At 44.3% G+C, this 13202-nt stretch overlaps 1 protein-coding gene and 2 long non-coding RNA genes across 6 annotated transcripts in view; 2 read left to right on the top strand and 1 right to left on the bottom strand.

Annotated features, from left to right (window-relative positions):
• The window catches only part of MARCHF10 (membrane associated ring-CH-type finger 10), an 85609-nt gene that overhangs the window by 17077 nt on the left and 55330 nt on the right, over window positions 1–13202 (bottom strand). Inside the window, exons 5-7 of the mRNA XM_082373815.1 lie at window positions 10060–11476; window positions 4523–4689; window positions 1979–2088 (exon numbers count right to left, since the gene is read on the bottom strand). Coding sequence (XP_082229941.1) covers window positions 1979–2088; window positions 4523–4689; window positions 10060–11476 — 1694 coding nt within the window. The remainder of the gene's footprint in view (window positions 1–1978; window positions 2089–4522; window positions 4690–10059; window positions 11477–13202) is intronic.
• The window catches only part of LOC309619089, a 37042-nt gene that overhangs the window by 15301 nt on the left and 8539 nt on the right, over window positions 1–13202 (top strand). For 2 of the 4 annotated variants that reach the window (XR_014238753.1, XR_014238755.1), the window contains exon 2: window positions 10215–10320. This is a non-coding gene — a long non-coding RNA (uncharacterized lncRNA). The remainder of the gene's footprint in view (window positions 1–10214; window positions 10321–13202) is intronic. The other 2 variants (XR_014238754.1, XR_014238756.1) reach the window with 1 other exon arrangement.
• LOC309619091 lies at window positions 4607–6202 on the top strand. The gene is made up of 2 exons (XR_014238758.1): window positions 4607–5290; window positions 5407–6202. It is a non-coding gene; the product is annotated as an uncharacterized lncRNA (long non-coding RNA).

The raw sequence follows: 13202 nt of genomic DNA, 5'->3' as shown, positions 1-13202 counted from the left end.
GCTTTCCCCTGGGCTGCATGGAGGTGGTGATGCCTGCAGAATATTCTGGTGGGATTCAGGTAACCCGGCCTTGCCTGGTCTTGTCCTTCCTGGGAAGTCCTGCAGGCTCCACTCCCAGAAATAATCTATTCTTTGAAATGACCTCAGAGAAGCTGTCTGCATCTAGCTGGCACCCTGACCTCAGGCACTCAGAGGGCCTGGTTCCTTTCAATTGTTTGACTGCAGCATCCTCAGGGTCCAAGAATGTGAGTCGCTTCTGTTTCTCATCTCAGATCTCAGTGCCTGGGGGTTACGACTGAGTGATTCGAGACCCTCAGGCCTCAAAATGTAGGGACTCAAAATACTGAATTGTTTTCTCAGGAAACTACTTTTTTCTTCCTTTCTCTCTGCCTCCCTCCCCTCAACTTCCTGAAGCCCAATCTTCAAGGCTGGGATGGCGTTATGTCCATTATATCACACTTATTGGCTGTGCTGCTCAAATCTCCATTCTTTTCTTCCTTCCCTCCTTCCCTTCTTTCTCTCTCTCTCCTTCCCTCCCTTTCCTTCCTTCCTTTCCTTCCTTCCTCCCTTCCTTCCTTTCATCCTTTCTTCCTTTCTTGTCTAGCAACCTTAGGATTTTAAAAAGGTAACTACAGGATTGCCCACACTCATGGGCACTATTTTGACTCAGCTGTGCTTTTTGCAAGAAAAGGTCTGGATACAGACAGGCTAATGATCTGAAAGCCAAAGTGACTCCTCTGAAGAGTGACATTTTAGTTGCTAACAGTGATTTTATAGTTTTTAAATTATGTGCTATACAGTCATGATTATTAATCATGTTTTTCCTAATTGTGTGATGAGGGAGGTCAGTCTTGAATTTTAATGGTAATGATGGGCTCTTTTCATTTGATAAATATCTATTGACTGCTTATGTGCAAGGCATCTTCCAGATCAGCACCACCCAGTAGAAATACAATATGAGCCACCAATGCAAGCCATATATGTAACCTGGAAATTTCTAGGAGCCACATTAAAGTAGTAAAAAGAAACTGGTGAAATTAATTTCAATAATATATTTTATTTAACCCAATATATTTTAAATGTTATCATTTCAACACATAATTAATGTAAAATTATTTATGTGATATTTTACTCTCTTTTTTTTTTATACTGAGCCTTTGAAATTTGGTGTATAACACAGCACATCTCAACTGGAAGTAACCACTTGTTCGTGAGCTACCTGTGGCTTGTGGCTTCTATATTGGGCAGTACAGTTCTAAATAGAAGATTGTTTGCCTGAGAATTGGACAGTGAACTATTATCCTGGGCATAAATCACCTTCCCACCTAAGGTTAACTCTTTCACAGTATTAGAACTTCAATCCAAATGCCCCAGGAGAATTAATTCACGAGGTGTTAAAAAAGCACACAGTAGGGGAATTCCCTGGTGGTCCAATGGTGAGGACTCGGTGCTTTCACTGCTAAGGACCCGAGTTCAATCCCTGGTCAGGGAACTAAGATCTCAAAAGCCAAGCAGCACAGCCAAAAAAAAAAAGCACACAGTAGGTGCTTACTACATGTTTTTAAACCTTGAGCAAAGCAGTTCCTTATTACCCCAGAGTTACTTGATATATAAACTGGAGACTATTTACTCCAAGACCCTAATTTTTTTCTCTTGTTATTAAATTGTTTCAGCAAATTTGGGCATGAAGCTTGCCAGACTATTCCTGTTTCTGTGTGTCCAGTCAGCTACTGTAGCTTCCTACTTTGTCCCTGACAGCAGTGGGACCTCAGCCCAGGGCAACCAAGTCTTCCAACCCTCCAGTGGTCCAATTTAGTAACAGACCTTCTCAGAGAAGCGAGCTAAATTAGGAGACTCCCAGACTCACCCCCTGCACAGGGCTTCTACGTTCCTTGTATCAGGGAAAGAGTTTCTTCCTGCCTTGTACCTCTACCCGACTCTAGCCTATGAACCCAGAGCGGGTGTGAGCAGCTCTTACCCGGCACTGCTGGTGCTTCTGGTAGAACTCGGTCACATTAAAATCATCCAGGTCGACCAGCAGGCTTTGTTTACACATCTCACAGGTCCTCACGGTGCCAAGATCTGCTCCTTAAATTAAAGAATTTTGTTACACGTAACCCTTTTGGTGTTGACATTTTGCGAGCGAATTTGTGTGTTAGGAATTCTGAGTTTCAGTGGCCTTTTTTTAGTCAGTTTTCTTTCCTTCAGGTTCAAGGTAGAAAATGACCTTGAACCCGAGATCCAAAAAATTTCCTTTGTCATCATTTTCATTATTATGCAAGCTTCCTGTGAGTGAAATTCCCAGGAACTTCACCTATTTTAAATAACAGGTCTTGCTTTCTGTTTAAATATAAACATATTGGTTCATAAAATTAGAATTACTACATGGAGGCTGAGAGTCGGTAACAGAAGTGTTTGCCAGAAGAGTGAATACTGGGTCTATGTTACTGTTGTTTTTCCTGGCAGATCTAACACTGGTCCAAGCCAATAAATTAGTAAGGACCAAAATGGTGGCAGAAGCTATCCTTGATCTGTGGCTTAAAAATCTGTCTTTACTCCTGCCCAGGTGACTTGCCGCCTGAGAAGAGTGAAGGGACCCCGGGGCCATGTGTGGGCACTGGTATGGCAGTATCTGGGGCCAACGCTTGAGCCTGAGTTCAGCCTCATTTGGGAAAAGAAACAGGAGAAGGCTTCCTTTGTCGCTGGTTTGTTGGGTTTTTTTTAACGTGAATTCTAGATCAGCATTTTTTCCTCCGCTTATCCTATTCCCCAATGCAAAAGTGAAAGATGCAGATCTATGGCTGTTATGTCTAAGCAAGCGTGTTGCCATATGCCCTTTCCCCCTGGTGTAGGTGCTGCATTTTGGCTAATGATGTACTAGTGTTTATTTTATGCATTAGAAAACAGAGGACTGGGAATTCCTCGGCGGCCCAGTGGTTAGGACTCTGCGCTTCCACTGCAGGGGGCCCCGGGTTCGATCCCTGGTTGGGAACTAAGATTAAGATTCCACAAGCCAAGAGGTGCGGCCAAAAAAAAAAGAAAACAGAGGACTAATCAGTTACTTGAATTTATTTGGTAAAGATAGGGTTTGTGCAGTTTTATACCCCAGTTCTATTTTTCCCCACTGGAGATACAAAGAGGTAGTAAATAATAGAGAATTTCAAAAGACAAGGATGAACAGTGATCCCTTATCTGCATTTTGTTGACTTGAATTTTTTTTTTAAAGCATCATTCTATAATACTTAAGGCTACGGAGGGTCCCATGTGTCCTCCAATCTAATCCTGCCGATTACACCCAGACCAGCATTAGCATTTACCAGCATTTAGCAGTACTTTCATCACACATCTCATGAGTAATTTTTTCTGTGCTAGATGTTTAATTAGCCCAAATTTCTCGTAAGATAAAGCATTGCACAGCATAGTCATTAGTGGCTGAGATCCACTTGTTCTTCGCTCTGTGAAGGGCTGGGTACCCTGCTCACTGTGTGGAGATGCATTTAAGTAATTCGGGCAGTGGTCGCTCCTACATTTCTCCTGCAGACGTGGAGAAAGGGCCTCGGGGAGGAGACAGTTGACCGGATCATCCTGCGTGTTCATTGCCTGATTAAATGGTGTGCTGTGCTTGGTGAGGGGGCGTGGCGACACGCCACGGGGACAGGGTCAAGTTCTAGGTCTCCTGGGCTGTCTGGCACAATGATAACCAAGGAGGAGAGCATGGAGGAGGAGACAAACAGCATCTGGCTCTGGGGTAAAAAGTTTTCAGAGAGGGGAGTCTAAAAGCCTTAGGTGTTTTTGAAGCGAAGTGTTCTTTGCATTGGCGTCCTATTTTGTTGTTGTTGTTGTTATTCAAGTTGCTCTTGTTCCTAAATGTTTTGAAGAAACCTCCTGTTCTCTGCCAAGAAAACTATAGCCGACCTACTGACATGGCTATATTTAGGTTATAACCGCCCTCGGGAGTTGAGAATGGGGTTTCACACCCAGTTACAAGATCTGTTAAAGACAGAGCTGACAAAATGAGCACAATGGGAATCTCTTTATCTAATATGGCGGTAGAAAAATCAGATCAGTGCTCTTTTCCTTGCTGCAAAAGGGCAGCTTGGCTCAGCTTCTAGGTGCTACCCCACCCCCTCCCCCCAAGTAAAAGGAAGCAGAACTGGTCTGTCTACCAGCTGCCGTGGCCGCTGTGTGCTTGCTGAGACCCAGCCATAGACCCAGTTCTAGTTTCCTTCCTCCTGGGAGGCAATTTTAGCACCTCTGCTCAGGCCTCGAGCAGGGGTGAAATTCGACAGCACGTTCCAGGATTCTTCCCTGAGCCTTGAAAACAAAACAAAACAAAACTCATTTCCCTCCCATAATTTGAAGGCAGCTTAGTCCTGCCCCTGTCCTTCGGGGGCTGTGAGCAAGAGCCCCGTTCCCCCCCGAGCGACTGCTGCCGTGAGCTGTTGTCAAGGCTGCGCGTCCCACAGGTCGGCGCCTCGTGGTAAGTACGCGGCACGTGTGTCGTTCCGCCTTTCCCACCTACCTGATGTTATTTTCACTTTCAGCCATTTTTTCAGGCACTCCGGATGGACAAACCGCAGGCTTCCCACGCAGCCGCACGGCTCCACGAGGGGGCTGGCGGGGGAACCCCCGGCTATCTGACAGATGCGACACAAGTCTCCCTCCTCCTCGGACTCCTCCTCCAGGAGACTAAGTGGAAAACAAGCCCTCGTCACCAGGAGTCTACACGTTTGCAGTTTCCACAAATACCAGTTCCCAGAGCGTAGGGTGGGGCGGGGAGGAAAAGGAAGCCATCACCACACCCCCCCCCCCCGGCCCCGCCGCCCCCATGCCTTCCTGGGGGCTAACTCACTGCTCCCTCTGACCCTGCTGAAGATTCTTCCCGGTAAGATGGTTACTGATAACAGGGTCAGGGATTCTTTTTCTTTTCTTTCTTTTTTTTTTTTAGGCCACAGCAGGCAGGTGGTAGAGGTATTTTTAATTTTTTTAAATTTCCTTTTTTTTTTTAGGCCACACCCCGCAGCATGTGGGATCTTAATTCCCTCCCCAGGGATCGAAGCCCGCCCCCGCTGTAGTGGAAGCGCGGAGTCTAAACCACTGGACCATCAGGGAAGTCCCTAGGTTCACGGATTCTTAAGTCAGGCTCCTTTGCAGTTATTGATCCGTGTGAGCGAACCAGGAGCACCAGCGCTCCTATCACACATTCGAAGGTTGGGAAAGAGCTGCAGAGGGAAACTGAGCCAGAGGCTAGGAGCTCTTCTCCCCGCACCCGCCGGGGCCTGGCTTTGAGGTTTGCTTCTAAAACTTGTGAGTTTGATGACTTTGGACAAGGTGTTTGAGCTTCCCAGGTCTCTGTTTCCTCATGTGTAAAGCCATGATAATCCGACTACTGCTACCCACTTACAGGGTCATGGGGCAGCCTGGAGCGGGTGAACCTGCCGTGCAGACAATAAAGTGCACCTGGAGTCTGGTAAAGGACTGGCGTGTGGAGACCACTCAGTAGATGTTGGTTGGGATGAGTGATGAACCAGTGAACTTGGACGTGAACTCACCAGTAACTCAACCCTTGCCAATAAATTATGCCAACATTCCAGAATATAAGCTGCTGGAATGTGATGAAGATGGAATTAATGAAAATGTAAGCAAACATATTTGTGTCTCATAAATGGTGAGTCAAGAATAGCTGGTCGATGTTTCTGTAGGGAGGCTTTTGAGGAATCTAAGGCTAATTTTTTGTTGTTTAGAATCCTCATGGGCCTAGGGACTCTCTGGTCAAGGAAAGCAAAACTGGCTAGAGACTAAAATCAAAGGAGAGGAAGAAATGGACATTACTCTGGATATAGGAGTGTATGCTCAGTGTCTTAGAAGAGTTTTCTCCCCAAGAAAGGGAAGTTCAATGAAAAGGAACAGAATTATACTATCTCATGGTGGACACAAACAAAAGAAGAGATATGCCATGTTTATCAAAGAAAGACTCAATGTCTGCAAGATGTCAGTTCTCCCCCAAATAATCTGTAGATTCAATGCAATTCCAATGAATATCCCCAAAAGCTGATTTTTAAATGTATATAGTCAAGGACTCTTAAGGAACAAAGTGGGGAGGGAGGCTTTTGCACTTATAAACTTATAAAGCTTCAGTCATTGAGATGGTGTGCCTTAGGGAAAGACAAAAAAAAAAAAAAACAACAACAACAGAACAGAACAGAGAGCCCTGAGACAGACTTATACATATATAGTTTGTTATATGACAGATGTGGCTCTGCAGGGGAAGGATCCTGGGACAACTTGGTATTCACAATGCATACCTCACACCACATATTAAACATCACACTTAAGTCCAAAATTCATTTCACATGAAGTCCTAAGCGTGCACAGGAAAACTGTAGAGATTTTGGAAGAAAATAGGAAGAGTGTCATAATGACCCCAGGTTAGCGAAGGATTTCTTAATCAAGACAACAAGATACAAATCACAATCCGTAAAGAAGATGGATACAGTTGGCTACATTAAAATTAAGAATTTATTTTCATTAAAAAACATCAAGAAAGAGGAGAGACAAACTACAAATTGAGAAAAGATATTTCCAACACATAACTGTCAAAGAATCAGATTAATAGCCAGACTATATAAAGGATTTTTAAAATAAAAGAAAAATATTCTAAAAGAAAAATGGGCAGAAGACATAGATAAGCATTTTGTAGAAGAAGAAATAGAAATGGTCATTTAACATCTAAAAGAGCCAACAGGGACTTCCCTTGTGGTCCAGTGGTTAAGACTCCCTGCTCCCAATGCAGGGGACACAGGTTCGATCCCTGATCAGGGAACTAAGATCCCGTATGCCACACAACGTGGCCAAAAAAATTTTTAAAAGAGCCAGCAGAACACCTAAACTTATTAACAGTCATGAAAATGTAAATTAAAGCCACGGTATCATTTTACTCCCATGCGACTGGTGACAATGTGTAAAGCCAATCAGTACAAGTGCTGACAGGATGGACAACAGTATACATCACTGTTGAGACAGTACATTGGCATTACTTGTATGGTGGAAGCTGTGCTACCCGCCAGGACAGCAAGTCCACTCCTGCATAAATATCCCAGAGAAGGGCTTCCCTGGTGGCGCAGTGGTTGAGAATCTGCCTGCCAATGCAGGGAACACGGGTTCGAGCCCTGGTCTGGGAAGATCCCATATGCTGCGGAGCAACTAGGCCCGTGAGCCACAACTACTGAGCCTGCGCGTCTGGAGCCTGTGCTCCGCAACAAGAGAGGCCGCGATAGTGAGAGGCCCGCGCACCGCGATGAAGAGTAGCCCCCGCTGCCACAACTAGAGAAAGCCCTCGCACAGAAACGAAGACCCAACACAGCCAAAAAAATTAATTAATTAATTAAAAAAAAAATACCCCAGACTGGTTGGAACCAAAAGGCTGATGATTAAAAAAAAAAAAAAATATCCCAGAGAACTCTTCCCATGTGCACCAGGAGACGTTTACAAGAATGTTCATGCAGCACTGTGTACAGAAAACAGTAAAGGACCCAAATGTCCATCGACGGGAGGATGGCGAAATTGTCTGTAGTGGTGAAAGCAAATGCATTAAAGCCCAAAAATATCAACCAGGATGCATCTGGCTAACGATGTAAGGGGAAAAAGCAAGTCACAGAAGAACAGATATTCCATTTCTAGGGAGTTCAAAAATAATAGTAACATTTCTACAGAATTCAAAAATATATACAATGTGTTGTTTGGGAATACATATGCTCATATGGTGAAGCCATAAAGCAAAAAAACTTCCAACAACAAGAAACTAAAAAGCAAAGGAATGATAATTGCAATGCAAGAATGATTTCCAGAGGGTTTAGGGGGTTGGGAGGGAGGAGATGAAGGAGGGAGATGAGGAGATAGGGTGAGTGAGGGGCTCCCAAGCTCCAGTGATGTTCTGTTCGCTGGAAGGTGGGCACAGGGATGCCCGGGTTTTGTTCTGCTTCTAATTCTCTAGAGTGTGCGTACGTTATATGCTTATTTGTATGTATCAAGCTAACGAATCAAGCGAAAATTTTAAAGAGTATAAGTGGCATTGAGAAATGGGCTTGAAATCTTAAAATAAGGCATATTATAAAATATGAACCAATGTTTACTAAAAATTGCATTTATATGCAAAGATAAAAGACTGGAAAGAGTTTTTCACAGTGCTTTTCTCTGGATTATAGGGTTATTGGTGATTTTTCTTTTAAGTTTATATTTTTAATATTTCCTAAAATGAATATTTTTGAAATAATAAGAAAAGCATAAGGTTTATTGTATACAGAAAAAAGAGAGTATCTGATAAACAAAGTACACAAATAGTAGCTGTTTAATGCATTACTACACCTAGAAGTGGGTGCATTTTTAAAAGAAGTCATTTTTAGCCCAAAGGCATTGCTTTGGGATGGTGGAAGTCCAGACCCCTGGCAAGTGGGTTTGAAGAGTATTTTTGGGTAGGTGAGGATGGATGGGTGCTGAGACCTTTTGGCCCTTAACCCTGGGTCAGTCTTTTGGTAGTTTGTTTGATATGGAAAAAAAAAGGTGCTGTTAACAAGGAAATTGCTTCATTCCTGCAGTCGGATGATAGACAGGAGTGTGTGAGCATTCTAAGTCGTATCTTTTCCTCCTTTTTGCATTCAAATTCATTGCCATGGAATTTTCCCACTTACAGATGAATATCAATGGGATAATTAATGACCCAATGAGCCATACTAACACAAAAAAAGGGCTCGCATTCAAAGAATCACTTTCCAGATCAGTAAGCCAATATCAGGGCATGGTAACACCTATCATAAATTAAATGGTCAAATCCTGACATGGTGTTTAATGACAGCTTTAAAAAGTATTGCATTTCATAGTTGTGAAATATCCCAAAATCATCTCACAAGAAAGGAGAGATCAAAGAAAAGAGCAATTCAGAAAAGATCTTATTTCTCTCTTTCTTGTGCATGAGAAGCAGCACATAAAATGGAAGCAGTGGTCACCCCAGCGTGGCCCTTCAGAGAACTGAGGTAGCTATGGCAACTGTTTGAGACCAGCCTTTTAGTTTGGAAGGTTCAAATTCTAGAACTGTTGGTTGGATTTGCGCAGAGCTCATGGGGGAGAGCTGGTGAACTTCCAAGTGCTGAATGGCTCCTTCTCTGGGGAGATAACAACCATTTCATAAAAAAATCTTGGTTCCTAATTGCTAGGGGGAAAGGGAAGCCCTGTGTAGAAGTCAGAAACCCTTGGGACTTCCCTGGCAGTTCAGTGGTTAAGACTCCATGCTTCCACTGCAGGTGGCACGGGTTCGATGCCCGGTCGGGGAACTAAGAAACCATAAGCTGCAAGGTGCGGCCAAAAACAAAAAAGCAAACCCCAAAACCCTTATATTTGGCAAACTTGCCTTTTATTTTCTTTGTTTTTAAAAATTTTATTTATTTTTTATTGGAGTATAGTTGCTTGCCTTTCTTTTTTTTTTTTTTTTAATTAATTATTTATTTATTTACTTATTTATTTTTGGCTGTGTTGGGTCTTCGTTTCTGTGCGAGGGGCCTTCTCCAGTTGCGGCGAGTGGGGCCCACCCTTCATCGCGGTGCGCAGGCCTCTCACTATCGCAGCCTCTCTTGTTGCGGAGCACAGGCTCCAGATGCGCAGGCTCAGTAGTTGTGGCTCACGGGCCTAGTTGCTCCGCGGCATGTGGGATCTTCCCAGACCAGGGCCCGAACCCATGTCCCCTGCATTGGCAGGCAGATTCTCAACCACTGCGCCACCAGGGAAGCCCTTGCCTTTCTTAAAGTTATGGTATTCAAGGAAAAAAACACTTTGGGAATACTGAAGAAGTTGGGCTGAAAAACCGAACATTTCTTTGTAGAGACATATTTTAAAAGCAACAAACTAGACAATTTTCTTGAAAGAAGAAATCATTAAAATGTCAAGGAAGGGCCTCCCTTGACTTAGAATCCCCATGACCCTTTAAGGAAAGCACTGCTTATTTTGGCATTAGAGAAATAGAATTTAGAAATATATATGTATATTCATATAATTATGAAAACTCCTCACCTTTCTCGTAATTTCTTGAGTTTCTCAGGGTCTGCCTTTGTTTTAGTGGCTTCCTTTTCATCGGTGACGCCAGGGACCTCCATTCTGCTCCCATTGTCATTTTGATTTGGGAACTCAGACACTGCAAAGAAAGTAAAAGGTATATTTTCTTGCAGGGACCTGGGCACATGCAAGTGGCCTTGTAAATTCGTTCCTGATGGAGAGGAGCTGGAAGACTCCACCAAGGACAAGCTGCTTTGAGGATTTAGTAAGAGATCTTCTGTATGTAATGGAGCCTCCTGAGATTGGCTTGTTAAAGTAATATCTTCTGCTCCCCTGACATCAAATTCATGCACACTGTTTACAGGAAAATAACTGTGGTTTTCAGCACTGGCAAATAGATTCCTATTTCTAATGGGAGACAGTGGTTGACGAACATTAAACCTGGAGCTTCCCTCCGAGTCTGAACTGGGAGCTAAGGTAGATGATGTGGACAGGTCTATTGGAGTATCGTCTCTCAGAGCAGAATGCACGAATGATCCTGGAGTGTTATAGGATGAATTCATTGATGATCTTGGAGCTGTTGGTCTACCAGCAAGAAAACAGCCAAGAGGATTATTAGAATCACTTAAATGGGCTTGCCAATCTCTTTCATAATCATGGGTTCCAGGCCTGTCTTCCACAGAAGTAACATCACGAAATACATTTTCAGCATTAAGGTCATCCTCCAGACTGCTTTCGGACTTGGTGTCCCATGAATGAAAGGTCTTCTCATTTTCACTGTCACTGCTGTCTTTCTCTTTAGCAGACCCCCCATCAGGCTGCCCAGGGTCTTGGAATATCCCTTGCCAGATGGAAGGCTGCTCTGGCACTAGCTGCATTGCACTGCTAATTCGTAATGAGCCATGACCGGACTCACTTCTTCTTACAGAATTAGCTCTGCAATTTGCAGGATTTTCTTCAAAACTTTTATTTTTGGCCCGAGTGGCCAATGTCCCAAGAAATCTACTTCTCTTATGATTGGAAGGAGAACGGGGCGGGTGCATACCAGCCAACAAAAGTTCTTCCTCTACATGGGTTTCCTCTTCAGTGTCACCATTTTCTCCTCCAGAGTTTGAGGATAAAACGGAATAAAAATCTTCATCTCTGAACCGAAACATCATTCTTCTTGGCCCTCCCAAGGTGGTAGTTACGAGTGGTGGCCCCAAGGACTCGGTCAACTCTTGAGGACTGTTTGTTCCTTGGAAGGCCTGGGATAGGGCTGGGTGCGGTTCCTTCTGGGAGAGAGCACTCAGGTCTCTTTTTTTGGCTCTCTCGGGGGTATTCTCCATCACCGTTATTAGCTGTGAGGATGGGACCAAGTTTCTTCTCTCTCGAGTTGGCCTCTTCAGCTTGGTGTCACTTGCCCACATTGGACCTTCTTGTTGAACGGTTGGATCTGTATTGAGAAAAGATAAGCTTATCACTTTACTGTAGGTGCTCACAGATGAGAGACCTCTAACACCAAGGGTGAGGGTCCCATAAGGCAACAAACAAGCCCTGGAGAGGAAAACGGGCATGGTTAAAATGACTGGAGGTACCGAAGGAGTACAGGAGAGTTAGTTTCAGTTTACTGCGTATGAACTCTCTTTTGTTTTTGTTTCTTTTTTTTTTTTTTGGCTGTGCCATGTGGCATGCGGGATCTTGGTTCCCTGACCAGGGATCGAACCCTTGCCCTTTGCAATGGAAGCACTGAGTCTTAACCACTGGACCGCCAGGGAAGTCCCCATGAACTCTCTTTTGTACACTTGTGGAGCTCAGGTTGGTCCTGGGGCAGCACAGTGACCCTGAGGATACAGATCCTTTCTGCAGAAGCTCTGGGAAGACTGTCCAGCCCCACGTCAGTCAGGGCTGATGATGGGTAAAATCTCTCAAATGATGGTTTTCATACCAGTATTTACTGAGAAGGAAAACCAACACTCGAGGAATGACAACTACAAAACCCACCAGTGCTTTCTCATCCCAATTTGTTCAACATACATTCAGGACACTCCTGCATCACATACAGCTTTACAAAACATTAAGAAATGTACAGTCTACTCTGGCAGATTGGGAGGAAGGCTCTAGAAGCTGCTGCCCAGTTAAATTGATGATCGTGGTTACACTTACTACTCAGTGCAAATAAAAATCATAACCCTCTGATGAAATCATGATCTCCTCTTTGTCACTAGCCCCTAGTGAGTTTGTAACCTCTGACTGTGATAGAATTCCTCTCCGTTGCCCCCTGAATCTAAAGTATGAGGAGATGTAGAAAGAGGAGAGAGGTCAAATGCCCAAAGGGGTAGGAATGTCTATTGGTGAAATGGTTTGGTCAAAACTTGCCTTATAAAAATAATGCATAAGTACTATCGAGGGCACCATGCTAATTGTGTTACATGCACACAGGCTCACAACCCTGTGGAACAGGTGCCACAATCACACCACATCATAAGTGAGAGCACCAAGGCTTAGGAAGTCACATAAGTTGCCCAAGATCCTATTTCCAGTAAGTGATGGAGTGAACATTTCAACTCAGATCTGCCTGATGCTACAGTTTGTAACCACTACCCTGCATTACTCCTGAAGACACTGACTGGACTAACAATTTCCTTGTAAAAACAAGAATCCACTTCATTCATAGTGTGTGTGCTGTTGAGGGTTTTTACCCTCTCAACGTTGACAGGACACTGGACCTACTTCTCTGATTCCACTCTCCTGAGTTCCCTCCTGCCACTGGCCACCCCCCTCTGCTCCCCCCTCTGCTATCCTGTAGGACCTAGTGAGGCGCTGCCATCCTTATCGTTCGGTTCCCAAAGCGGTTCACCCTGTAGAGTGGACAGGACTCCACAGCTTCGACAAGGCCTGTGTGGTAACAGCTCAGGCAGGTGAAACGCAAGTCCTCCAAGCGTCTGGCCTAGCCGAAGACCAAGGCAATACAGACTCGCTCTAGTGGAGGCGCCTCTCAGGGGGGCAGCAGTCTGCGTCTCCAACATCCTGATACTCCATGAGCCTCCTTTTATTGTTAACTGCATGGGACACTCAGGGACGCAGTGAGAATCTTTACTCATCGGCTCTTCTAGAAATCAGTTAAGCTTTCTTATCAGGCCCCTCCCAGGTTTTTATAAACCCCAGTAAGAGACGTAGCA

This window comes from Balaenoptera borealis (assembly GCF_965194805.1).
Source record: "Balaenoptera borealis genome assembly, chromosome: 20".
NCBI classification, from domain to species: Eukaryota; Metazoa; Chordata; class Mammalia; order Artiodactyla; family Balaenopteridae; genus Balaenoptera; species Balaenoptera borealis.
This window is presented reverse-complemented; position numbering and strand designations above follow the sequence as displayed.